The sequence below is a fragment of the Chiroxiphia lanceolata genome, chromosome 6, assembly GCF_009829145.1.
Source record: "Chiroxiphia lanceolata isolate bChiLan1 chromosome 6, bChiLan1.pri, whole genome shotgun sequence".
Classification (NCBI taxonomy): Eukaryota; Metazoa; Chordata; class Aves; order Passeriformes; family Pipridae; genus Chiroxiphia; species Chiroxiphia lanceolata.
In genome coordinates, this window is record NC_045642.1 from 13,700,327 (window position 1) to 13,727,980 (window position 27,654).

The 27,654-nt window shown below is 36.8% G+C and overlaps 1 protein-coding gene across 14 annotated transcripts in view; it reads right to left on the bottom strand.

Annotated features, from left to right (window-relative positions):
• SOX6 (SRY-box transcription factor 6) overlaps positions 1-27,654 on the bottom strand; it is a 375,013-nt gene that overhangs the window by 121,146 nt on the left and 226,213 nt on the right. For all 14 annotated transcript variants that reach the window (XM_032690278.1, XM_032690277.1, XM_032690280.1 and 11 more), the window contains 2 exons: positions 24,435-24,607; positions 20,829-20,897 (listed from right to left, as the gene is read on the bottom strand). In XM_032690278.1, the coding sequence (XP_032546169.1) occupies positions 20,829-20,897; positions 24,435-24,607 (242 nt within the window). The remainder of the gene's footprint in view (positions 1-20,828; positions 20,898-24,434; positions 24,608-27,654) is intronic.

Sequence of the window (27,654 nt, forward strand, 5' to 3'; positions counted from 1 at the left end):
GTAAGTGATATTAACCTATGCCTGAAACAGCAACCAACAAGTTTATACTCTCCTATAAAACACTATACACTTCCACTGAAGATCTATTATGTACCTAGCATGTTCCCCAGTTCATAATTTCCATGTTATTCAGACCCTACTTAATAGATAATAAAGCCACATTCTAAAACATTTTAAACTGGTCTTCTGAGCCCAGCACTCAGGTTATCTGTGTTCAATTCCCAGCTCCACCCAGGCTTCCTGCGAGACCTTGAGCAACTCACTTAAGTGTCTGAGTTTCTTGCCTGTAAAACAGGATAAATAAAGCTTCCTTTTTATAACCTTCTTTTGAGTCTTATCTAGACAGATTTTGCAATTCTTCAGGGAGAGGAACATCCCTTACTTCTTAGAAGCAATCGTGACTGAAGAGTCTAAGACCACCCATACCTTGACAAAATCTCCAACACATTTGAACAGGATTGACTCTCCTCCAATACCATTCCAATAGCGTCAGTTCAGCTCTATCAGTGACTTGCAATTAATTGTGGTCAATATCTGATATTTCAAGGGGAAAAAAATTAATTCCAGGAAAGAATGGATGGGTTTTTGCTAAGTTTTTAAACAAAAGGATTAAGCGTTTTGAAAGGAATTCAATTGCTAATTTTAGCAGTGATCTTAACTCTCTCTCCCACATTTCCTACCAAGTGCTCAGATTTTTAAGTATATTGAAAAGAATCTCAACCCTCTGCTTTTTATTTCTATGTCCTTTTGCTGGTACCCACTCACTACGTGTAAACAGCAACACTAGAACTACAGACACTGTTAAACTGTATTTTTCATCTTGTTTTTCTGGTGACATGTAGAAACCTTGTGAATTTCTGTCTTTATCATGCTTTATATTGTCGCCAGTTATCCCTGATAAAAAGCACAGTCTGATAGAGTACAGCTGGTCAGAGTTTATGCAGTGCATGTGTATGAAAGCAATAAGATTGTGACTAGATCTGCAGTTTTACCACCCAGGTACCCAGGGTATCTGGTAGAGGTAAACTGCTGGAATTTGAGAATGATTGTATAAACAAGTTGTAGTCATTTTTTTAAATTCAAAAAATAAATGATACAGTAAAGCTATTTTAAAATGAAAGATCATTAACAACATATCTTTTCAGAACATCTCCACTGTACAGAGATTTCAGTTTCTACAGTTTTCTTAGATTTTGATTGTTCTTTTGATTTTTCAAAGCACTTTTAAACAATGAATGAATTAAATAACTGTGCACTATTTCATATAATTTGATATTATTTCATGTGCAGAAGTGGCCCTTCTCATCAGCAAGAAAGAAATGAGAGGACTGTAAAAAAAAGAAAAAAAAACACAACAGAACCAAAGGAAAAATGGCAGAACTAATAGGCAGAGAAAAGACATCCAGCATAGACAGACTTGTCATGCACACACATCTGTTTCCCACCTTTGCACTGTCTCTATACATTGTGTAAATTTCTCACACTATTTTACCTAAAATTTGCCTCCTATTAATTATAAAATTAGTCAGAAGAAACTTATGTTCTTGTAACCATATAAGACTAGAAGTACTCCCCAGTAAAAATTTCTGTCAGCATAAAGGAATGACCTATATAAATACTGTATTTTTATTATTCAGAACTTTCTTCATTTTTCCACTTTTTCCCACCACTCTACTTAATATTTCTGCATGTTTTTTTGCCAAAACAAATTCAATATCTTTGATGGTATGATGTGTGTATAATCCACTTGTGATTTTTCAGTTAAAGAAGCTATCCCAAACTCAAGGGTGTTATAACTTTTTTCTACTGCTATTCCATATTTTCACTTATACCCCTGTGTATTTGCATATGCATTTTAAATACTTCTCTGAAACACCAATAATCCCTCTTTGAAGTACTGAATGGAAACCAAAAGATCAGACATTTTTAGTTCATGACTTTTCTCTCACTACAGGAAGCACTCTGAGATCATAATTTGACAGCAATTTCCCTTGTCTTCCAGTCTTGAGTTGTTTTCCATAGCCTTATTTATTCCAAGTACACAGATTTTCTTTGGAGGTGCTACCTGGTCACAGTTCATAGATCAACTGACAACACTGAGTATCTCCACTCACTGTTTGCTTCTGGAACACAAACTGTTAAAATAACAAGTGAAACGAGAGGTTTCACAAGTTTAAGGGCAAATATAGCCAATGGATTTGTGACTTTCAGGCCTTTGACTTCACTGTCTACTGAAATAAAAGCTTCAGCTGAAGCTTTTCCTGTGATGGGGCTATTAACAAGGACTCTCTCCTATTCTCCCATTCAACAAGTTTTACACAGCAACTATTTGTGTAAAGGTACATGTAAGAAATCCAACCTGTCTGAATGAGGGATGGAAAAAAATCCCTCACCTCAGTCTAGCTGACTACTTTCACAGAGATTGGGGGAACTTAGTTTTCTTCAAAATATTTTTTTTCTACCAAATTCAGCTGAAATCAACCAACAAGCAGAAAAGTCAGTGGCATACTGTCTTTGACACACACAACAGTTGCATAGACCTCATTTCCAGAGGCAATCAGGCTAACAATACAAATCTGGCATTTTTCTTTTCTACTCAAATTGGAAAACTGGCAGCTCTAGAAAGTGAAGCCCCTTTTGCTCTTTTTGCTGCGTACTACAACAAAGTCTCTTCACAGCACTGGCTATAATACCACAGACAACATTTGAAAGAGTAAATTTCACAAGGAAAAAGATCAGAGCTCCTACAATTCTAAACTCCCCTTTGTAGTGCAGCTTGCAGAATGCAACACCTCACTCCTCAGAGTGGAAGGTCTTCCCACCCAAGCATTCTCCCTGCAATCCCTCTCCTTTCGCAGGCACTCGTTCCCATGTTTGCTCTCCTGCCAGCCCTGGTGCCCCCTTTGCTGTGAACCTACTTTACTCACTAAACTGAGAGTAAATCAAATTGTGTAGCTACTGATCTCTGCACTTTCTGCTAAGATGAATGGAGATTTCAGGGACTGTAGGGCTTCCTTTCCCCAGAAAGATGCCTCTGATCTGTAAAGTATCAGTCCAGGAACCACAGAAAAAATAAGATGTAATAAATGAGTGAGTGCTGGGTAAATCAGTAACACACTGTTTAAGTCAGGCCTTGTTTGAACATGAGGGTTAAAAAATCCTGCTGTGCCTCTGTAAGCCTGGGCTCATATGTTTCTTAAACACTCCTGGATTCAGGCTGTATCCAAGCTAAGTTTGGATCTCATGACAGGTGGAGACTGGGCTCTGCTCCACTCCTTTCATATCTAGGTTTTCCTTCCAAGGGAAGCCCAAGGACCTGAGCAGGATGGAGTCCATGGTGGACACCCAAGCATTTCTCTCAAGGGGATAGCAACACCACCAGGCTGTGGGGGACTCTTGCAGTCTAGTCACAGAGATGGGATATAAATCCTGAAACAGGGTTGGGAAGCACATAAACTCAGACAACAAAGAGTCTAGAACACCCTAAGAAAAGAAGCAAGTAAGTGGCTTCCTCTGAGTTGCAATATAGTTTTTAAGATCCTTTTATGATATCATGCCATTTTAAGCATCATGACAAATGAAACAGACAGATCTCCCAGTCATTCCTCAAATACACTACACTTTTCTATTCCTCCTGGCTAGGAAGTTTGCCCAGTTTCCCCAGTACAAGACCATTGAATGCAGGTGAGTCATTATGAGGAGCTGGACTGCTGTGGTTATAAAACTATGTAGCCTTTTTACATTAGAAACAGGATTGATCATAAACCTATCAATGAACACATGGGAAAAAAAGTACAAACTGTCAGGAGAAAATTATGGGCCTGAGATAAAAATTAATAGTGAAGTACTTGACAAAGTGCCAGATTTTGTCCAGGCACAGTTGTACCTCCTTCCTAAAACACACAAAAATAGCTCAGTATATTTTAAGGCAAATTGTTTCTAGCTATGAATTACTGAAAAATAATTTAAAATTTGAGGATTAAATGTGAAAACTGCAGATCTCTCAAACCCTCTTACTATAGAGATACTCTAACGAAATTAAAGCACTTCTCTTGCTGATAAGTTAGATAGAACACTTGCTCCCACAGTACGGAGCAATATGAAAAGAAATAAATGAGGTGAAACTTATTTTAAAAATATAATTTAAGTCCCCAGTACACCTAAACCATAATTATTTCAGTTTATTTCCATAAATTTAATTTAGACTGGACTATTGTCAACAAATTCATAGTATTGCCACCAAAAGTTCAGAAAGCATTAGTTTTGCAAAACCCCACATGCATAAAATGGAAAGCATTTTAACTCTGCCTCAGCAACGTGAACATAACAAAGGGAAGAACCTGAGATCTACAGCAGGTGACAGATTGACTGTTTGTTTAGAGTAAATTCTCCCAGTAAGATCTTTCTTCAAATTGTGCAGCATATTCCAAGTAAATCACTGAAACTCCACACAAAATTCTAACTGGTAAATCAAAACTTCACCTGAAGTTAGGACATTTTAACATCCCTTTCCCAACTACATTATTCAAGTTCTAATACGGAGAGATCTTAGTCTAAAGCCTTTACTTCCAGGACAACCTAAAAGCCTTTATCGGAGCAACTAACTTTCATGAGAATTAATTGAACTCAATACCTTTCAGGCTTTTCCTATATCTCAGATGTGGTTACCTAATTACCTAATGTGTCCAAAAACTCTTCAGCTGGAACTCTGACAGACAGACATGTAGCACTGCTGTTTGAAAGTCCTTTCTTTAGCAAATAAAGGTAAAAAATGCTTTGATTTGGGGGGGTTGTGTTGGTTTTTTTCTTTAAAACTACATGCTATGATAAACACAGGAAACAAACAGGCAGATAGGCTCTCTGAAATTTGCATTCATTATGACCATTTTGTGAAAGTAAGCTGCAAAATAGTAATAAACCTCCCACAAGACAAAGGCAGATGTTGATAAACATAGAAGAATATCTAGGAAGTGTCTAGGGGAAGTGCAACACTGAGTCAAAGCATCAGGTAGCAAGAATGTGAGAGAAAAGTGTTGATTATTCCTTCTTTCTTCAGTAGACTGATACACTACTTTTACATGATTAACATTTCATTCTGGTAATCAGACAATAATGCAGCAAAGGAATAAAAGTTCATTTTCAGATGGTAAAAGTAAGCATTAGTTCATCTTCTTCTTTTCTATTGTAAAAAAAACCTAAGTACTGTGGAGCCACAGCTTTAATACTCTCTGCAGCTCTTCACAAAAGCCTCAGTGAAATCTGTGTCCTGTCATAGCATGACAAGAAGATAATCTGTGTGAGACCTTCCTTTCTGATTAGGAGGTGCTTTCTCTTAATCAGATAGAAAGAAAGTCTCTTGGTAAGAAACCCCTTCTCCCCTAGAAAATGAAAACAAATCTTTAGGGAAAGGCTTAGTCAGAATCTACATGGAATCCAGGTTAAATCATTTTCCTTGGGCCTTATAAATACTAAGTGTCCTTGCATATATGTTGCTCCTTAACTTCAGCCAAAGCAGAGTTTTAATTCAGGCAAGAATTCAACCTGCAATATAGGTCCTTCTATTGACATCTGAATGTTCCTGGATGCTGCAGCTCATCAAGTGTTATATACTTTGTTATCTCTAGGGAGAAAGAAATAAATGGGTGACTCTAAGCCTTGATGGCTGTAAATCTGTTACGAAGATGAAGAAGGCAGATAAAAACCTGTTTATTTGCTCAACTAATTCTATGAGGATACCTACATACATTGCCTAGATTATGTAATGGATATACCGAATGGAAATACTGAAATTAGGAAAAAAAATATTTCTCTAATACTTTTTGAACTACAATTTTTTTATATAGATCTAAGAGACTATAAGCTTCACAAGAATTTCAAAAACAGTTCTTATAACTATAATCAATTTATTTTAAAAATAATAATAATATATTTGTTCTAAGGGGCATTTGAACTGAAAATTTAAAGTCAAGTTATCAAACAAAAATTTCATGGCAAAGAAACCGTGCAAGGGAAAACAAAACATTCCTCCAGTTTACCTTCCTAGACTTGGAAAGATTGAGTCTTGCATCCAAAGTTAAATGGATCCTTAATAAAGAAAGTCAAATTTGGTTGGTTCAATTTTGATTTGAAAATACCTGAATATCAACCTACAACACTGTTTTTAAAACTAAATAAAAATAAAAAAAAAACCACACAACACAAGAAAACACACCACAAAACATATATGAGGGATCCAATTTAAAAAAAAAAATGTCTGTAACATTAGACAGCGAGTAACCTCACAAAGATTTCACAGGGCCTGCGACGAAGACGCGACGCTAGTATTACCTGTACAAACTCTATATAATGTTGGGAGCAGCACTCCATTAGATGCTAAAGTTTCTAAATTTTATCCCTTTCACGTTTAAAGGCTTGTCTCAATGCAAAAAGCAAGCTGCTTTACCGGGGTCACTCTATATTTGCTACCATTGTCTCAGTTTTCACAAACAAATACGCACCGTGTCCTGAGCACAGGCTACGAGCTTAGAGGCCACATGTCCAAAAGTCTTCTCCTGTACCATGTTGAAGCCTGTTCAGCCCATGAGCTCACAGAGAAATGGGAGAACACTTCTTTCCACCTGTTTGGGTTCTGATTTTAAGAGGATCAGGACGTTCTGACCGAGAAGTATCAAATGGGCTACCTGTTTCACAAGGAAGTTTCCTGTTTGTTTCAGAATAGGAAATAAGCCTGAAACCATGTAGTATTTCTTAACAAAGTGGTTTGCTAGTGGTGACCACATCATTTTCAAACCTGTTGCACTGGAGAGGTTCATCTTTCTTTCACGGGTAACAACAGAGTTTGCTAACACTGTCCAAAGAAAATAACTGTGTTTTCCACATTTTAAAAAAAAAAATGACATCACTCTGTCCACCAATTGGCCTATTCTCCACAGAAAATACCAACTGCCAGTACACAGGAGGGACCAAGGGACACTGGAAAAATGGAGTAAAAGACCTGCTTCTTGTATAGAGTAGCACCACTAGACTACTTGAAATGCACCATAAAAGTCTTCTGGGTCCAGACACAAATTTATATACGTAGTGAGAGATTTATAAAAAGCATACCACACTAGACATTTTATCAAGCAAATATTAATATGCTTTATATATGCTGAACCATTTATCTGGACAATATTAATTATCATATTTACGTAAAAGCAGTAAGCACTAAGGACAAAACTCCTACTACCATATGCGAGACAAGGAAAGACTGAAAAATAAGATGAAGACATTGGAAAAGCAATTTTGCTACACATTTTGAAAGAAAGTCTTTCCAAGAGCTTAAAGAGATGGTGATTTTCATAGCAGACTCTAAATAAAATGAGTGCATTATTTTTTTTTATTTATTATTATTTTTTGGTCAGCAGGACCAAAAAAAATTTAAAGGGGCTATTTCATAAAGAGAAATAACACCTTTGTAATTTTAATGTATGTTTATGTAAAACAAAAGTGGCAGTACCACATTAATAAACTCTGTTTAAAAAACAAAGTTGGGGTATTTTAAGTTTAAAAAAAATAAAAATTAAAAAAAAAAAAATCTGTTGCTGAACTACAGTGAGTAATTAGCCCCTTAGCATCCCTTTTCTCCAGGAATGCTTCCTCCTGAGCTGGCTCTTTTAAATAGCTCCAGCCCTAGCTGCCTTTGTTGAGCTTGGAAATTGTGCACATATGAGAGAAATTAAGCCCTCATTTAACAGGGACACATGCCTGTCAAGTCCAGAGGAACAAAGGCTGGTCCCTGGGGGCTACTCAGCTCCCTGAGGCTGCCACTCATTCTGTTAGCAATGCTTACCCTTTACAGATTGTGTATAAAACCCAATAAATCATTTCGTCTGCTCTGGTTAATATACACATGAGCTCGAGACTTTCTCCAAAGTATTTTTTTCTTTTGCTTGCAACTCCATTCCTTTATTAAGAAATGACCTGTTTGCCAGAGTGTAGCCAGGTCTTTACCTTTATGTAATAACATTAATGTCTGTGAAGTAAACCTGAAACATTTACTGTCAGAAATAAAGACATTTGATGCCACATCTATTTCACACAGGAAATGTTTTATTACTCTTTAATGGTCAATAATCATCAGTGTCTATTGTATAAATTACTAGTAATTCTGCTCCTCCTAAAGTTACATCTAAAATGTATGCATATTTCAACTGATAGCAAAACAAATAAAATTACATGTTTATAGCCTCGCCTAGGAAGAGAGTCTTTTCTCAGTTAAAACAAACAAAAAAGGAATGTAGTATAAAAAAATATTATTTTACTTTTTGTTCTTTACAAAGTGTAAAGAACACATCTATGTTGTCCTGGATAAAACAAAAGGACTCTGATGATTAAAAAAAAATTAATTGCACAAAGTGATAACTGAAGTAAACACATACAAGACAAAAATATTGATATACAATATATCAGCTACCTCCAAGCACTCTATGGTGGATGGTCACACTTATCCCCAAATAGAAATGCACACACAGAGCAGAAGAATATTTTACAGTGAATAAAAAAATAAAAGCAAAATGAAATGCTGTCATTTCCACGTGAGCTCTTTTTGTATTTAAAAAGAGGACCTAATTCTGTACTTCTAGTGTTAGACTGACATAAGAGGAGAGAACAACACTAGCTGAGGAAATGGCACCCTGCACTGCATTCAATGAAGCAAAACTGTCACTAAGTTGAGCGTGAGTTTTTCCTTATACTTGAGTGTAGGATTAAGCCAATACAGACAAGTTAGTGGTGTAGAATAAAAACAAATTGAAGTGCAGAATTGTATCTTCTATCCCTGAAATGGTGAAAGCCATATTTCAATGCCTTTTTTTTTTTACTTTGTCCACTCCACAACTTTTAACTAACACATTGAAAGCATGACATTTCTCAAGCAACAATATTAAGCTTTGTATTTAAAACCACAAAATAAAGAGGGCTGACTGTTCTGACAGCTTTAATCCTGATGATACTCGGAGACTCAAGTAAAAAGAAACTGGTACAGCATGGAGTTTTCCCTGCTCAGCAGGCAGAGAAAAAGCAGTTCTGGATTTCATAAGTAAAACCAGATATAGTCAATGGTTATATGCTAAAGCCTTGCAATTAATGGAAAACATCAACAGTCCAATGAACTTGCATATCAGTGGGGTCTTTGAGAAGGCCTTTTCTCCCATCTTGTTAAAAACTCATCAACTATACAACAGTCATGGCTTTTATTTTTGTGTGTGTGTGTGTAAAGAATCATGCATGCTCCACCGCTGTCAAAGGGGAATATGTGTAAGATATCAAGACTCCAGGACCCATTTTATACGTTAAAAAAAACCCTGTGCATGTTGTTATTGATATTCCTCACTGCAAATTTACGCCATTATAGCAATGAAAAGCACCAGATAGGATTATGACCTCAACATGAGGCGCTTTACAAATGTGAAGAGGTGGCCCATTTGTCCTGAAAGATCTGATGGCAAGAAAAAACTGGTTTTTACTATGTATTAAAATCAAGATATTAACAAATAATTACCATATAAAAACAGAACTTCTGTAAAGAAAATATGATACTATTATACCATGCCTCTGCAACCCTAAAAGTGACAGAAATACAATAAATAACCTATTTTTTAGTAATAAAAATTGTACAATGTAATGTACATATCTCCCAACTTCATAGGGAGCTACAAGCTCCACCTCCACCATATATATAAAATACATTTCTGAATGAATAACTGAACAGAAATAAAAAAGGAAAGTGTGTCTACTATGCAGTCACAGTACCAGTCAGAAATGATTCAGTAAGGATAAGTAAATGAAAAGTAAGCCATTTTCAGCAAAAATAAGTATGTCATAAAAGTAGTTGTCATTCTGGAAAGAGTCTGGTGAAACCTGATTTGTGTAAGGATAGGGTTCAAATTAAAAACCCTAACCCAAAAGTCACAAAACAAAGTAAAGACTTTCATTTGAGCAGAATTTGTTTCGTATCTCAATGCCCATATCAGATTTACTTGGTTAACACAAGACCTGTTTCTAGAGGAGGCCACAAGCAAGCATTACCCAGGCTGGATTTTTCCCCTTGAGCAAAAGTGATCAGAAACTGAGCCACTTCATCCACCTACTCCTCACACATCAAAATGCAAAACGTTACCGTGAAAACAAGGGAGAATATGTAAAGGTGTTATATGCTATGTATGCCACTGACATAATACTTTAATAGGATATGCTGTAATTTCCTGCAATTAATATCTTAGCAGAGCTATAAAGGCTTTTTTCCAAAATTATACCATTGCATTTACAACACTAAAATTAACGTTGTGTCAACCTTTCCATTATAAGCCCCCTTTTTCAGAGGTTTATAACTTGGCTGTAAAAATATATTCTAACCTAAAATGTGGCATGCAAGATCTCTGTTTAAAAACAGCCATTTTGGTTAAATAAAAAACATTATTTAATGTCTGTTTCAAGTAAGTCTCTTGAATGCCTTACAAACTGTGCAAGGGACTGCCAAGAAATGTAGGAATTCTTTGAAAATAAAATTATTTTCTCTCCACAATAAGCCACTGTTCAAAGGATGTTTCACAGACATGGAATTTGCTCTGCATCAGTAAGGGAAATTCATGGATTTGGGAAACTACAGAATTCATTGAGCATAGCCTCTCCACTTGCCTCTTTCTGTATGACCATGGTTGTACTTCTGGTCAGCAGTTTGGCCACATGAGAGACTCGAGCCAGCTAAAATGGTTTTCATTTGATGCCGAGCAGTCAGTGAGAGGAACGAACAAATATTTCTCTGGCTGAAGTGGATTCACTCAAGCTAAAAGCTCCAACAGAGTAAATTAAGGCAAGTGATAAATGGACAGAAAATCATGATAAAAAATACAATCAAGATTTTATAGAACCACCCTACGAATTCTGAAACCAAAGATTTTAGGTCCATCAAATTTCATGTAAGAACTGGATCGAGTCACTTTGGAAATGTAACTAAGGTGCTTAAATTAGGAACCTTGTTGTCTAATCAACAGAAGGTAATTCACAGCACCTGGACTGCTTTATATATGGAGCCAAAAGTCCTAATTCAGTCACCCAAATTAGATATCTAAAATTAGATGCCCCCAAATATCTATATGCATTTTATTCTGCCTCAAAAGAGTGTTGTGAGGATAATACACTTCAGCTTATGAGACACTCAGATATGCAGTTACAGAGGAGATGAGTATCCTGAAAATATATCACCAATAAAATTCAATGAGATGGAAAAGGCAAAACTAGAAATGTGATAGTAGCATTCTTCATACAAATCACTCGTTGTCAGAGCAAAAACAAGTGCCATACCCCCTCTTCTGAGAAAGGTTTATTTCTATATTTATATTATATACATGGCTTTGTCAAATACGGAATCTCAGACTATGCTTAGGCTATTAGATATATATTGCACTATTTTGTTACCTGTAGCAAATACCACGTTATTCATTTTTCTACCTAATCTAGATTTTAAACTAACTATATGTTCCTCCAACTGGTTAATCTCTCTTTTACAAAATAAAAATGACTAATACATTACTTTAAAATAAAGTTCCCTAACTCAGAAGTGCCCTTCCATGTTGTGGGGTGGTGATGTGTCTCAAGATGGATTTCACACTTCACCATCAACTGTGAATTTCTTTGCTTTTATTATTTAGTGTTACAACTTTAATGTTTTCTTATACTGTCATTTTGGGTGGGTAAAAAAGATGAATTTGGCATTTCATAATGCACCATTGTATACTGTTTACATCATTTATTTTCTTTTTACTGAATGATTACAAATTTCAATTTAAAGTTAATAACATTTTGTGGGAGTTACTGCATGTGAATTAAGCGTGGTGATGTCAGTGTATCCCTCTGGAATTTAAAAGATATTTCACTGTGTTATATCATGTGCCGCACAGTATATCAATTTTTATTTCCCATCCCTCAAGTATGGAATGCACACTGTGTAACTTCTAGATTCTCAATATAGACATAATTTACCCAAGCTGTGCAAATGCCCAGCACACTGAAGATGATATATACAAGACTTATATAAAAGACTAGTTCTTTCAAGGAAGCAAAAGCCTTGCATACAACACAAGCCATTATATTATCTAATTATTTGGGAAGAGGGGTTTCTGATGTTAGAGACAAAAGGAAAGAGTGTGTAAACTGCAGTCATAAACCAGTTTATCCTTACTTTAACAACAACTTTAAGATTAGATAGATGAATCCCAGGCAAGGCCATTTACCTTCCTCGAGAATTATGCTTTGACATTTTTGTGAGTGTCTGGATTAGCTGGTTGCATAAGACAGCAAATATTAAAAATATTCATTCACTTTACTTTTACTTACATGCCATCAAGTGTATACCAAATGTTAAACAACATCTAGTTTGCTCATTTGCTGGATTGCACATACTACTACTTTCTTTATGTGAATTCATAATTCCTGAATGCATTCAGAGAGCAATGCACTTACTTATTCCTTGCTGTCATGACATTAAATATATTAAAAATAAGATTTTACGCTCAAATTGCTTCAGTAATATGCTTACATTCTGGAACATTCCCACAATTACAACTGAAAAACACTTTGATTTCTTAGGCCGGGATTTAGTCCATCTGATAAATTTAAGTTTTTACTGTGAGATTTCAGAAAGTACTTTACAATTTATTTTTAAATGCTTTTGGCCTTTTTATGTGGGGCTGTACTTCATCATTTTCCTCCAAATACCTGCTTCTGCAGACAAAAATTTTGACCTCTGATATCATCGCATTCCAGTCCTGCCTGTATATCTGAATATCTTCATAAATCAAGTAATTTCAATACTAATTTTTGGTAACTATTTTCTTTATTCAGTATATCCTGATGAGTGTGTCAAATATTGGGGGAGAGGGTATAAAAAACCCCAAAACTGATTGTTTTCCTTCTTGGTCATCACATGGTTGTCAATCACAAAAGTCATCACTGAAGAAGTAACTAATTAGAAATGAAAGGCAAATATCTCAGGCAGTTTCTGTCAGTCCTGGGATACGTTTCAATGTAACACTGATGTAAGACATGAAAAAGAGCTGGCATGCCCAAAGGGTTGCCTGTTTTTTCCACATACATCTGTCTAATAAAACAAATTACATTCCCTAAAATCCATGCTGCATTTGTATCTTTGATATTCCAACCACAATACTAATATCCTAAGTCCTTCCTTGCATGAGGTGCTCAGTTCTGAAAAGGCCACTTATATGAGTAACACTTAGTATACAAGTCACCAAATACTAGCTGCGCAAGTATTTCTCAAGCAAATAAGACTTCACAGGATCTGTCCTGTTGGATAGGCTGCCAGTTGGCACAATTTCCACTACCAGTTTTCCATTTTAGTTTGTGCACATGCCACTTAGGAAGGAAACTGGTTTTCTGTGCTGTGGAGAATAGTGCACTACATTATTCTAAATATTGCAAAGAGTGCCTCATGAAGACTGACAGAGAGGGTGATGTGGATCTGTGCTACCAGAGGAACAGCACCAGAGAGGTTCAGAGCATAATCTCTGCCAAACTCTTTGGGAGCCAGACCGGGGTGTCTGGCTCAGCCAGCACTGAGGCTGCCATGGCACGTCACTCCACATGCCGCTGGAACGGGTCGACCACCAGCCGAGGGTGACCCCTGGGCAGCAGTAGGGGTGGGCAGCAAGTATTTGCTTGACCCTCTGCTGGTATTCAGGAGCTGGTTATAACCTGCCTCTAAATTAAAAGGGCTCAAATCTGAGGCCCCTCTGTAAGCAAAGGGTGCAGTACAAGTGTTTGGGCTCAATAGAATCAATGAGATGTTAGCCCCTGGCTTTGGCACAGGCACAGCTGAGAACAAGCCCTTAAGCCACTGGCGAGAACACAGCACAGCACTCCCTGAGCAAATGAAGCAGCAGGACATGAACTGGGAATGCCTGTGTCTTCATTTCCAATTTTAAAGCACACGTGGGTGAGGGAAAATGGGCGGACAGCTACTATCATTTTCTGCACCAACATGAGCCTAAGAAACAATGACACTTACTTTGGTTTAACTAATTTCCACACATCAGATCATGTTCAGCACCCATGTGCCAAAGTCCTATTCTTCAAGTCTGTTGAAATACCACTTTTTGAAACATGTGTGCTAACATTTGGCCAACACCACCACAAGATCATTTTATTAACTTGTAGCTCATTTCATAGACTGCTGCTCATGTTGCTAACATATGCTATTCTACCATTTACTGCTCTATAATTAGAGAAGTCATATGAAAGAGATACACAAGGCTTAATTTTTGCATTAAATGCAATTTGTTTAGACTTGGGTAGATGAAATAAGAAAGAAGAAAAAATGCCAAATGGCGAATTAGAAAACTACAAGGCAGTTAATTTAACTCTTAAAAGGTCACCGTAAAATTTTTTAAAAACCCAACCGCCCCTCATGACTGCATACAGTTTTGAAGTAAGAGCCAAATCCAGAGCTACACTCTGTTTTGCCAGGATAAAACTTGTTTCCAGGGACAGAGGGCCTCAGGGGCAGAGCAGCTACTAGGATCCTTGCAAATGGGGGACCAAGGTGCAAGATCAGAAGCTTACAAGTAGCACAGGAGCGTGAACCTTTTGCACAGTGTAAGGTAAGGATCCCACATCACTTCTCTTTCCATGCAGCTGACAGATAAAATGCCAAGCCAACCAGCCACAAAGACATCCTTTACTGGGAAAAGCTGACCTATCATAGATCTTTTACTTGAGTAATTATCACAAAAGGACTTTAGAACTCATGAATAAGCCAGTATGTAATAATAAATAAAATATGAATCATTTGACTTTGATATTTAGCATATTTGTCTTTTCTCCACTGGATCAGCTTCAATTTACACCAAGCAAGTTATGAGCTGGACAGAAGCTGTGATACCACAACTACAGCAGAGCCCCATGAATTTGAATCAGTGATTCAGCAGCCAGCTACAAGTTACAGGCACATAACAGCATTTCTGTCGTCCGTGTGCACACGACTGCATTGCAGAAGCAAGTCAGACACTTATTATTTTTAATACTGAGCTGCTTAAAAAAACAGTAAAAATATATTCCAATGATGGCTGGGAATCAGTTCCCAACCAAAGCGGAGTTTAAGGGAAATGCATCCTTTCTACCGTAAATTAATAAACTGCAGCTATAGTTTATTAAGCCACCACAATATTTTACATTTTCTACTGCCATAATCTTGACTGCTTATAAATTACAGTACTTTTACCTATTCTTTAATCCAGAAACATCATTATTAAAATGTTTGATGGAGGCTGCAGTGCATCTATCATTACTTGTAAAAGTTAATTAGATTAGATAAAAGAAATAATTAGATTTGCATTTTTATCCTGGTTTTAAACTTCCAAAGAAGATCACAACAGTGTGCCTGTGGGCAATTAAAAACAGCATACAGCAGTGAAATATAAAGGCAAAAAAGGTCTGTTTTTCCTGGCTAATTCATGATTGAAGATACAATTACAAAATATTTTAAGGGTTTGCTGAAGCTGGGGGCTATTCCTAGACTTCTAAGCTTTGTTTATAAGTCTCTCTCTCTTTCAAGGGAGTATCTGATCTGCGTACCCTGCCAATAGAAGTATCAAATTGCTTTCAATGGCTTTATTTGGTCCTGTGCAGAGCTTGCTGGAAGGGGATCAGTTTCATGATCAATAACAAGGAAAAAAAAAAAATAAACTAAAAAAGGTAGGGGAGAATATTCCCTAGTGCTGGAACAGTAGCATCACCACTGCTTTTGCTTGTCAACGCTAAATAGAGTTTACAAAGAAAGACAACCTCAGAGAGCGTAACTGAACTGACAATAACTAGATTCCAGCTTGTGCATTTTCAGCAAGCTCTCTGCAAGAAGCTTTAACCTGTCTCCAAAAGGCAATAAATGAAAGGTTCAGCTCTTAAAACTGGAGGTCAGTTACATACTTAATGATGAAGCATATCTTTAAATCTATTTCTACTATTATTATCCTAGCAAAAAATTAATTAACCAGGTCAGGGAGGCTATGAAGGCTAATGTGGAATGTAATTATTCCTGATCTTTAGACATGTACTTCACATAAAGAGATAGTCCTTATTCAGCTCACCAGGTACCTCAATTGTCAGTAGTTAATCATAGATAAGAAGAGAGACTCATTGGCTCAGTCTCTTAAGTTTTACTTATGATTCAAATGATTCCTATTCAACGACAGTTTAAATAGTTGTAATTTTATGTTACTAATCTTTTGTCTGTTTACTATCACAGTAATCACATTCACTCTACTTGACTGAAACAGAAAATGTAAGAACATTTATATGAAAGTAGAACAGCATGAATGTATAGATTAAAACTAGAAAAAATTACTATTAGGAATAATTTCTAGTGGCTGAATTAAAACAGAATACTTATGAGTACAGAGAAAACCAGTTTCACTATGCAAAGAAAATTGTACTGATTCAAATAGAAAACGAAATGCTTTGCAATGGCATTGAGTATAGTACAGAGGAATCAGGTATGGACAAAAGCAGCTTGGATCATTTGCCAAAGTAGTACTCATCACCAGATTTTGCAGAAAAGCTCAACAACCACTGTCCCTTTTAAAGATTTCAGCCACAATCTAGGACTTGCCCTAATGAAACCTGCGCGCCAGAGGAGGGAAGCCCTCAAAGTTTCATCCCTTAACTCCACACACATCCCCATTCCCAGAGGGAAATCCTGGAGCAACACATTCCAAGAAACAGTAGGATCCACCTCCCTTGCTCAGACGGGCATGGCAGGGCTCAGAGGAAGTCCCCAAGCCTCATTCTCTAAGGACTGAATTCTGATAATGAGGCACAGGGATTTCAGGCCCTCAAGAAATTTTTGGAACTATCCAAGAAATCCAAGGCTTCCCTTCCTCCAACGCAGCCATCATGTACCACCAAATTCCTCCTTTAACCAGTTTTTTCACTTATTCCTAGAGATTATTGCTTTCATTGCACAGGCTAAGAAGTGTTCTTGAAATAGTCTTATTTTGTCCCCTCTACTTTAGGAATGCATATTTTTTATTTAAAAAAAAAGTTCTTTTAAAAAAATCTTAATCAACCTGGAGACTTATCTGTAAGGTCTCACTTGCCCCACAAGTTGCTTCTCAGCTTTAATTTGCACTGAAAGCAACGATTTCTCTGCACAGCTCTGCTCTGCGGAATGAAGAACTTAATTTGGCACACTAGATTTCCTCCCATCTCTGTGGACTCCTCTGTAGAAGAGTGTTTATGAACATTATGGACATTTGAGCTAAAAAGTAATAATACACTGCATTTATTTGAAAATTTTCATTTAAGATTCTCAAAACATTACACTCGAATTGAGGAAAAGGAAACAATTTGCAAAATTTCAGATAATCAGATACAGGACTGAGAACAAGTCCAGATTCTCACTCCCTTTAGCCAACAGCCAAAACTGCTTTCCCCAACACATACATCCTGAAAGAAACATTAGCTTCATTTAGAAAACACGAGATGATTATGCAGAACATTTAATGACCTCTGTACTCTTAAATACCTAGGTTGTTCTCAGATACTAAGCCTAGCTACTGCCCTCTTTGCTCATAGATTGTTGACAAAGTTTTGGATGTATAACAAGTCTGGAGTAAAGTGCTCCAGTAAATGGTCTTAAAACCGAAATAAAACAAAACAAAAAAATCCTCCACCGATTAAAAGAATTAAGGTGTTAAAATTATTAAATAAATAGATAATATACGCCACAATATAAATAATAAATACCAAATAATGAAAATTCTGAGTAAATTAAACCAGTAGTTGCCCAGGAAATCATGTGTTTTACTTAATATGGATTATTTTAACTTTTACATGTGGTTGACAAAAATCTTCTAAGTTCCATCTAAAGTAATTTCTAATTGTTTAAATGGTCAAATGAACTGGATACACTTATTCACAAAGACTACTGTTTAAGAATGAACATTGTACCTCAGAAGATGACAGTGATACACTGTGTTCTCATGATGAAAACACTGCATCAGCAATGCCCCTCTCCTGCATTCTGGAGAACATACTGTTCTTGCTTCAAGTAGCTGTGCCATGAATAGGCCCATGCCCAGATGGAACTGGCACCTGTGTTACTCATATTTTGTAATCTCTTCAAAACAGGAGTGTCAGGGAACAACACTATTGTTTTCCCAAGCACAGAAAGTACAGATAAGAACCCACATCAGTCTATGAAGGCAATCACTTTTTCTTGAAATAAGTTGCTTCAAGAGTGTCTTTAAACAAACCTTCTAAATAAAATGAAGTTACTGGGGAGAGTTACAAATTCTACCAAGCCCAAACTCAAAACTAAGAATATAAAAATATAATATAAATTTTGTTTCCCCCTCAAGACACAGAGCGTATGATTCACCTCATCTCTACACTAAAGGCATCAGCATGAGTATCCTTCATAGTTAATAGAGAGAAACAGCCATTTTAGGGAACAATTTATCTGGTATATTTTAAATATCTACTATAGGACAAGACAAATTGCATCCTAAAACCTTTCACTTTGCTTCTCTTTGCTCACTATGAGCACAATCTGGATGATTAATTGAGACAGAGTTTGTACTGCAGTTACTTGTCCTTGATATGATGAATGCCACCCAGAGTCACCAGTGTGACTTCAGAATTGTTATTGAGGCTTCTTGGGAAGATGGTGGAAGGGGACCTGGGAAAACCAGCACAGCACTGCTTCTCTCACCTGCCTTCTGGTCAGAGAAGTACCTCCATGCCAGCTATAGCCCTTAAGGAACTACACAATCTCAAACTGCAGCACTCATAACCACTTCTACAGCAGCAAACTTATGTTGCAGAGGCAACTTAGCAACTAACTTCTCTCTCAAGCAGCTTCTAGTTACCAAATCTGCCACAAAACTAAGAAAGAACAAATAAACAAAGCAGAACCACCTGGCTAGCAAATGGGCTATGTAAGCTGGTGTTTAGCCTAGAAGAAAATCTCCTAAGAAACTTTCTTTTAGTGATTTCCCTGTAAGACCAAAGTATGTTTGAGATGGAATCTGCCCAACATGTCTAGTGCTTCACAGTAGACCCTACAGCGTTCCTCGGGCAATGAGATGCCCACTACCAATCTGGCTACGCAGCTGGGAGCAGAAATGGTCCCCACTGCCTCAAATACACTGATTAGACTCATGTAACTATAAAGATTATTGACAAATAAAGAGGCCAAACTACTGAGAGGCTATGGCATAAGAATACCTTATACTGGCAGGAAATTTGAAACAAATACAGGGAAGGATCACCAAGAAATAATTTTGCTCACACGAACAGAATAAACATTGAAACAGTTCTTCACATATACATCTAGGAAAGGATGGGAAGGAAAACTTGTGGAGGCTTCAGCACTGTGTAAGAGGAAAGTTGGAAGTGAATGAGAAAATGAACACATAAACTATTCTAAAATAAACTTGCAACCTATTCTAAGACTGCATTTCCCTGGAGACAGTGGAAGGGTAAAGCTACTGGAAAGTATTGACTGAACTGAAACATAAAGTACCCTTGAACTTTTTACTACAGAGCACATACTTTCCAGTAAAATACACCTACATTCTCCAAACAAAAACAAAAATTACCTGATCATTATTCCTCTTTCTGGGTCCTAATTTTTAAAGGAATTTTAAAAATTAGAAATTTCTCATGCAAATAACTCTTCTGTTTTGTAGACTCAGCTAGGTTTCAGTCTCAGCTTTTATGCCAAGTAAATATTTTTTTCACATTATTCTTTGTTTTCTGAAGCCAGATTTGCAAATAACACATAGAGAAGATGTTGTATTTTTTCCTTGTATTCTTATGTCTCTTCCACCCTTGATGTACACCTAATATAAACACTAAGTCTTCTAATAGGCAAAAACAATAAAGGTACTTTAAAATTCAATTGTCTGTCTCATATGAGGTATTAACACATTTATTTTTGCTAAATAAACTCCTTAAAAGTGTAACTGAAACTGCATTACAACATTTTCAAAAGCTTTTACAAGCATTCCTTTGGGATGAGGGAAAGAAAAAATTCAGTTTTAGCATCTAGTGACATAGCAATCAGATAATTGAGGAAAAAAAATGGATAGCCCAAGCTTATAAGAAATGATTGGCAGCACAATCATCTGTCAGACCAAACTGAAATATTTAAATCACTGAACAGGTCCATGGAAATGCTTTCCAAGTAGGAAGCCGATAAGGTAATATAGTCACATGTCAACAATGCTTCTACATCCATGTCACTACCTACCCACATATATCTGCACAAAATAAAACCAGGTTCTGAGTACAAGTACAGATAATTAAATATCTCCAGAACATTTCCAGACCCAAGAGGGTGCAATTACTCCAAAGGTACGTGGAAGACATGGACCTGTGGGTCTTTGTACATAAGCAGACTGGTCCAAGGACTTAGTACTGTCCTAATGTCTCAATTTTGCCTTTGTAGAACAAGGAATTCCATAAACAACAGTTGAGATTCTGCTTCTGCTTCACACAATACCAAGTCAAACTGATTGCAGATTTCAGAATTATGACCAGATGATGAGATTTAAAAATAGTTCATAACTTTCAGAAGAAAACTCTGCCTATTAAAGATCTTTGCACCAAAAAGATGTTTGACAATAATTTTCTAAGACACGAAGAGCTCCCATAAAGAGCATCTTTACTGAGGTTTGTTAATAAAGCATGTTGCTGCTTTATTTTAGACCCTTCCCTCTCCATAAATGGAACTTAAGTATAATCAGAAGAGAACAATAAAATACACTGACCTGAATTTGCTGCTGCAGTAGATTGATTTTGTGCTGCTGTTGCAGAAGTTGCTGCTGTTGTCTTGCAATCTATTAGAAATAAAATTTCCATAAAATTAAAACAGCAATATTGAAACTTCAATACTATCGAGCGAAAAACATCATATTTGTTATTCTTTAATATATTTTATTAAGCATATTAATTTTACTTAGATGAGGGATATTTTAGAGATAAATTTAAATTCAACATAAAAATCTAGTTAGCCAGTAAGAAATATGTATTTTAAGCACTGAGACCTTAATTCTGCAAAGCACAGAAAAACAGGTTTATTTATGTGCCTGTGAATAATTTCCTCACTATTCAACAAAGCATATAAGCCTGTGGTGATCTTTGACTATGATGCATTACTGTTAGCTACAATGGGAATGAAACACATGCTTAAAATTAAGTGCTTTTCTGAATAGGGATGGGATTACGCAGGTGCTTAAGGTTAAACATACATTTTCCTGCTTTGCTGAACTGAAGCCTTAGCTAGTATTTATAAATGTTTCACTATTCAGCACAAGCTCCTAGGGTAAGCTTCTCCAACTTCATTCACTATGAGCAGCACATTACTTCACTTGTAAATCTCCAAAATCATCCTTGGAACTGCTTAGGGAAGCAGAGCCTTATTCTGTGTAAAAGCAGTACCTGGTGCTCAGTAACTCATCCTCAACATAATCCTATGAAATGTGTAGATATTCTTACCCTCATTTGGTAGATTGCCCCCTGTTCAGGGCGGGGAACACTAAGAGACTGGTGACAGAGAATTTGCCACAGAGACCACTTCTACCTCCCTGATTCCCAGAAATCATCCAGAATGATCATGCTAGAGCAGAAGGGAAATAGGATCCTGCCCTCAGACCACAGAGCTGCTCCCTGCAGTGGGTGATGCGTATGGCAGACACAAGGGAGGAGCCACAGGGAGCTGGGGGAACAACTGGAACTTCTGCTTTAGAAGGTTAACTGTGCAGCAGACTGAAATCAGGACAAGATTTGTGTTTCCTGGAAATCCCAGCCTCAGCAATTCTGCTACCTTCCTTTCTTGAGTATAATTTCCCCTCCTATAAATATTTATCTAGAGCAGAGGAATCATATAAAACACTAAGAAGTTGGTGACAAAAGTCATTTGGTCACTCAAATACACTGGTTTGGTTTTTGCAAAAACTCTCCCTATCTCCTTCTCCGATATCTTCTGAGCACACTTACTCTGTTATAAACAGAGAAAGCTAAGTAAAATGTTTTTATGATAAAAAAATTACAGAAATGCAGCAAAGTTGGTTTGGAAATAAACAATCACATAGTTTTAGTGAAAACTGTTCGGATTAACTCATAAGGAATTTGCAGTCACATATTAACAGCTTGTAATTGTGCACACAGAGAGACCAAGGCTGTCATTTCCTTAATCTCTCACTCTATCACCTGGAAATAGCTGTAATTTTTTTCACTTATATTCACTTTAGCTGTATTTTTTTTTTCAGTTAAAAATCACTTTTGTATAAGAAACCGACACAAAATTCATACATATTTTAAGTCTTTCACATGGCCTCAAGGAGACAAATTAAGGTCTGCATGATTCTGGGGCTGGATCACGGCAAAGTGCTGCACAAAAAGTCAAGCAACTCTCAAAGGCCACTACACTGATGCTTATAACAGGGCTTAAACTCCTTTTAGAAGCCTGGTGTTCAAATATTTCTGGATGAACCTCCCAGTCAAGCAAATAATATATGGCGAGTGATGACTGAAGGAGCGGACTCTCATGTGCAAGTGAGAAAGGTAATTCAAACAGAGCTAGCAGTCCATGGCCCTGGGTAGCCCAGGGGCAGGTCCTTGGACCTCAGGTATATGTCATCAGTACCCTGGTCAGCAGTAGAGCCTATGCTTGGTAAAACAACTCTAATTGTAACAGTGCTATATAGAATATTTAAAATGTGTATGAGAGCTGGAGTTACTATTTTTAATCAGTAACACACCAATTGTGTGATTCCATCTTAGAAGTGTAGCGTTTGTAACTAAAGATAAGGTGTCAGATTTATGTCCACATTGCCCCTGCTGCTAAAATCTCAGAGAAGGTAAAAGGTTATCACAATGTGCAGCTTCAGAAAAGAGTTACTTGCCATTTCACACTGAAATCAGACAGAGCATGGAGCTACATCACAGGCCATTGCCTCTCAGTGCTGTGTTGCTTTTTCACAGGTACACAGTACCCTATGTCCAGAATCGTCTGGAACTGCTGGCAACCTGGCTGCAGCTTAACATGGTAAGCTACAGCCAAGGTAAGGAGGAGATATTTGTTTGCATGTGCAAAGGCACTGATCTGCTGGAGTTCTGACTGCTTGGGAACAGCTTTTTGTACCTGCATGTACAAAAAGTACCATTTGAATGGGCATTTCCTGATGAAAACAAGAAATATGCCACAAAGCATCTAATCTCAGTGGTACCTCTAAGATGGAGCAGTGCTGTGACAGAAAATGCACCCAGGACCCCGCGACGCAATTACCATAGCATCGGCTTGATGTATAGGCTTGACACAGTAAAGTAGGGTACACAAGCACCATGTGGCTCAAATTCTGAATTTTATTTGCCTATCGGTTGAGCTACATGCTCGCTTCATTGAGCATGACAACCTAGTTTTAAGTGTCATTTAATTTTCATTTTGAAATATAATTACAAAGTGTTCACTGTAAGATATCACTCGTCTGCAAATGTGTCAAGATTAATTTGTGCTAGCTTATTCACAAGTGTCAATAGTTAATTACTGTGTCATCTCTAGATGGCTAAATGACATTCTAACTTCTGATTTTTTACAGTGTTCCTTTATGTTATTTTCCATTAGGGGATGAGTCCATATTCCTACATGTGGGCAAATACCCAAGCACATAAAACACCAGACGTCACAACTCATTAAAATCAACAGAGCATATATTGCTGTATATATCCTATAAAATATATTTAACTGAAAAGATAATTCTAGTAATAATGTCAGATTCCTAAAAACCACACATTAATTTGGATCAATCTGATCTAATGCCTAGGGGACTAGTGTGTGGGATCACTGTTGTTGCACTTTCGTTCAATGAGAAAAGGACAGCTCTTTGGACAACTGCATTTTTAAAACAAACAGGCAAAAAACAAAAAGAAAAAAGACAAAAACAAAAACCAAACCCTTCACAACCTGAACAAACAAATCAAACCTTACTTGTAGAAAATATTTGAAGGTTTGAGGATGTTTAAGGTTTTTTGTTTAATTATTGTCTTGTCAAAATGAGAAAGAGTTAAATAATGGTTGTAGTCTGGTTTATTTGTAATTCTCAAAATTGCATCAGTGCAAGAAATAAGAACTGTGAAATCTAACAAATGAATCTGTTTTCTAGGAAAGAAATTATTTTAATATCCCCCTCCACCCCCGCTTTTTTTTTCCTCGGGATCCTATATATTTCCTCTTTCTGGGAAAAAAAAAACGTAACTTCTGAGAATATTTAAGCTCTTTTACCAAAAAAATATGAAAGGAAACACCAAGCAGAAGAGTGTTTTTGATAAGCGTTGTGCAGGAAGCATTTTCACAGGTTTCTTCCTTGGAGCCTCACCTGTTCTTGCTGTTGGCGAGCAAGGTCCATTTGCTGCCGTTGTTTTTCAATTTGTGAGGCTGCCAGCTTTTTCTGTTCATCATGGGCAGCCAGGAGCTGCTCCCGTAAGCTGATCAGCTGGGTGATCATAGTAGAGAGCTGTCGCTCTTTTTCTGCCAGGCTTTCTGGTGTACCTAAATGTGCAAGGAAGATATACTGTAAATATGAGACAGACAATAGTTACAAAGCAATATTTATTAAAATAAATAAATAAATAAATAAATGGCTGATTCACCAACATTATTATTTCAAACAGCAGCCTGAATATATATTCTACTAATAAATCTCAAAAGAATCTAACACATAGCTTTGCAGAGCTCTAAGCAGGGGAGGATGCAACAGAAATTAGAGCAGAAAAGACATAGAGCATTTCATTTTTTTCCTGACAACAGTAATTAATGATACAGTTTGTACAAATCCCTATATCTTTTCCATCTAAACCTGTCTACTGTGATAAATACATTCAGTGTTTATTAGACATAATTTTCCTTCACTTTATTTTTTTTTTTGTTTTTACCCCAAGTATGTACAAATTGTAAAAACATAATTTAAAAGATGCTGTTTGGTGGGAGAAGCAGTTTAATTGTTTATTGATCATTTCTCTAAAACACCCATATATCTGGTAGGTCATTTAGGTAAATGTAAGCCTTGGTTGTGGAACGTGTATTAAGAATGAGCTTTACTTGTCCCCAAGAGAAATGGCTAACCTGAGAAAATGGCTTAAAAATTTTCATTTAACTTTCAAAGTTTACTCTACAGAGAGCACTTAATTAATATGAAACTACGGTACATTTATTCTTTGCACTAATGATGCTTAATGGTCTGTTTATGGGTAAATTGCATGGGTCTCATAAGTAGAGAGTACAGGGTCCTTTTGCAAGTCAATCTGAAAATATCACATCTTATGTATAAACTTATTACTCTGTCAGAAATAGCAATGTCAATTCCTGTATTTGAGCTATACACTGCATTTTCTTGTGTGAGCACCTCAGACCCACAGTTGTCTATAAGAGGTAATATAATTACAGTAAGACAGCAGTTCAGGAATATTGGAAGAGGATCTGAAAGAGTTTTACGGCTGGAAGTGGGATAAATAAAGGAATTTTATGTTATACAGGAGAACTGAGAGTTGGAGAAGAAAACCAAATCAAAAACTACTCAGGTCTGTAATCTGCCACAATTATATGAGAAGTGGCACAAAAGAGAGGATATTTGCAAACTTCCTTTCCTCAATTCACAATGGAGGACTGTGATAAAAAAGTCACAGGACTTTTGAAGAGTAAGAAAATGTGTGAGGAACAAGACCTGGGAGAGAGTGGAGAAACTGTCACCAAAATTATGACTCCACCTTCTTCCCAGAAGGAAGATGGATATCTTCTACGGAAGAGAAGAAAGAGGTTGACAGGTTTCCTAAGGAGAGGAAAGACAAAACAGACTTCTGCCAAGCAGGTGACAAACCCAAGATTCTCTACTACTTACACTGTGCTATGATGGGACCAGTATGATTCTTACTGAGAATTTCACTTGCAAAAGCAGCATACAAGAAAACCTCTGGCTATAATTGCTTTATGAGGAAAAAAAAGAAACTGCATGGCTGAAGCATACTCACAGAAACAAGGGGTACCTGGTTTTTCTGTACATTTACTAATTGCATTTAACAACAAGAAGTCCTGAAAATATTCAATTTCTGATCCATTATTAATTATCTTAGTTTTGAGGGTTTCCAGCAACCTGATGTTTCAGTACCCTGTAATGCCTAATCTTCATTCAGTATGCATTTAACACAGGTCTCCAGAAGAGGAAAAATGTATAACTTCTGTTCTGGTAGAAATTTTAGAAAGGGTTGGTGATTTCCTTGCAAGAAGTATGATGGATGCATGAAGTTGAAGCTGAAGGACACTCTACTATTCAGACAAACTCATTGCAAAACCTTAGCGTGATGTGCACAATTGAAGCAATAAAAGCGTTCTGTGCAAAAAGCTCTTTCAAAAAAAACCCAACAACAAAAGATTTTTGAAAGCAAGCTTGGGCAGGTATGTGGCCAGGAAAATGCCTGCACTTAAGGTACTGCCTTGCCAGGATCCATTATCATGTACTGAGCTCCATGCTGCTGACATCTATTCTGCAACTTCAATAAAAACTTACCTTAACCCTCCTAAACTGTGTTATTCAGTCTTCAAGATTTTTCACGACGGTCCAAAGGTTATTTAGGTGGGTTTGAATGTGCTATTGTATACTGAAATTCATTTTCATGGCTAAAAAACTGTTCTGCCATAGAAAAACTCCCTTGCTCATTGTGACTAGAAGAGATCAACCACTCCACCTATTTTAGAAAGCCAATGGGAAGCAACCTGCTGCCTCAAATGATACTTATTGCCCTCCACTGCCACCTGAGAAACGACAGCTTGAGACTTTCACATCTGTCAAGCAGCTTTGGCATTGTAATGCAGGCCCCTGAGCTTACAGTCATAAAATATTTTACACACCCAAAGCAGATATTAATCTCCCACTCCATTTCCATATTATTCTGTACAGCTTGTACTTGCTTCATAACATGAGTAGAAAGCCACCACAAAGAGTGTCTGCTAAGGCTACAAAATACAGTTGTTCTGTTATCATTACTTAGAACCGTTTGATAGAGTTACCACAAATGCATAGGGTCGTTTATTTTTTTCTTTCTTTCTCTGATTTTTTTTTTTTTTTTTTTTACAATAGCAGGCAGAAGTAACTCTTCTTATTCAGGAATTCATAGTAATTGTTTTTCTTTCCTTTTTCCCCTCAGAGAAACACATCTGAAATAAATGACCCCATTTAAAGTACTCTGCTCTTTAATTTGTACTGTGCTATGTAATCCAACAACAAAATAGAACTGATGACCACAAAATGTACACTGTGCTCCTGGAAAATAACGAGACCTCCATGAAGCTTCAAGACACTTAACCCAGCACTGCTCAAGACAAGAACAAGCATAAGATGAGAATGTTCTTGCATGAACAGTTGGGGGGGAGGTATAATTTAATTTTAGAGTGGAAAATCCCAACCATTATTTTACAGTTTAAATACCAATAAAAACCAACTTGCTTAGAATGCAGACCAGATTGAGCTGATCTGGCTGGGCCAAGAGAGGTCATCAGTAGCTGTGTGCCATCATCATCTGTTTTGCATCCACTTACTTCAGCAA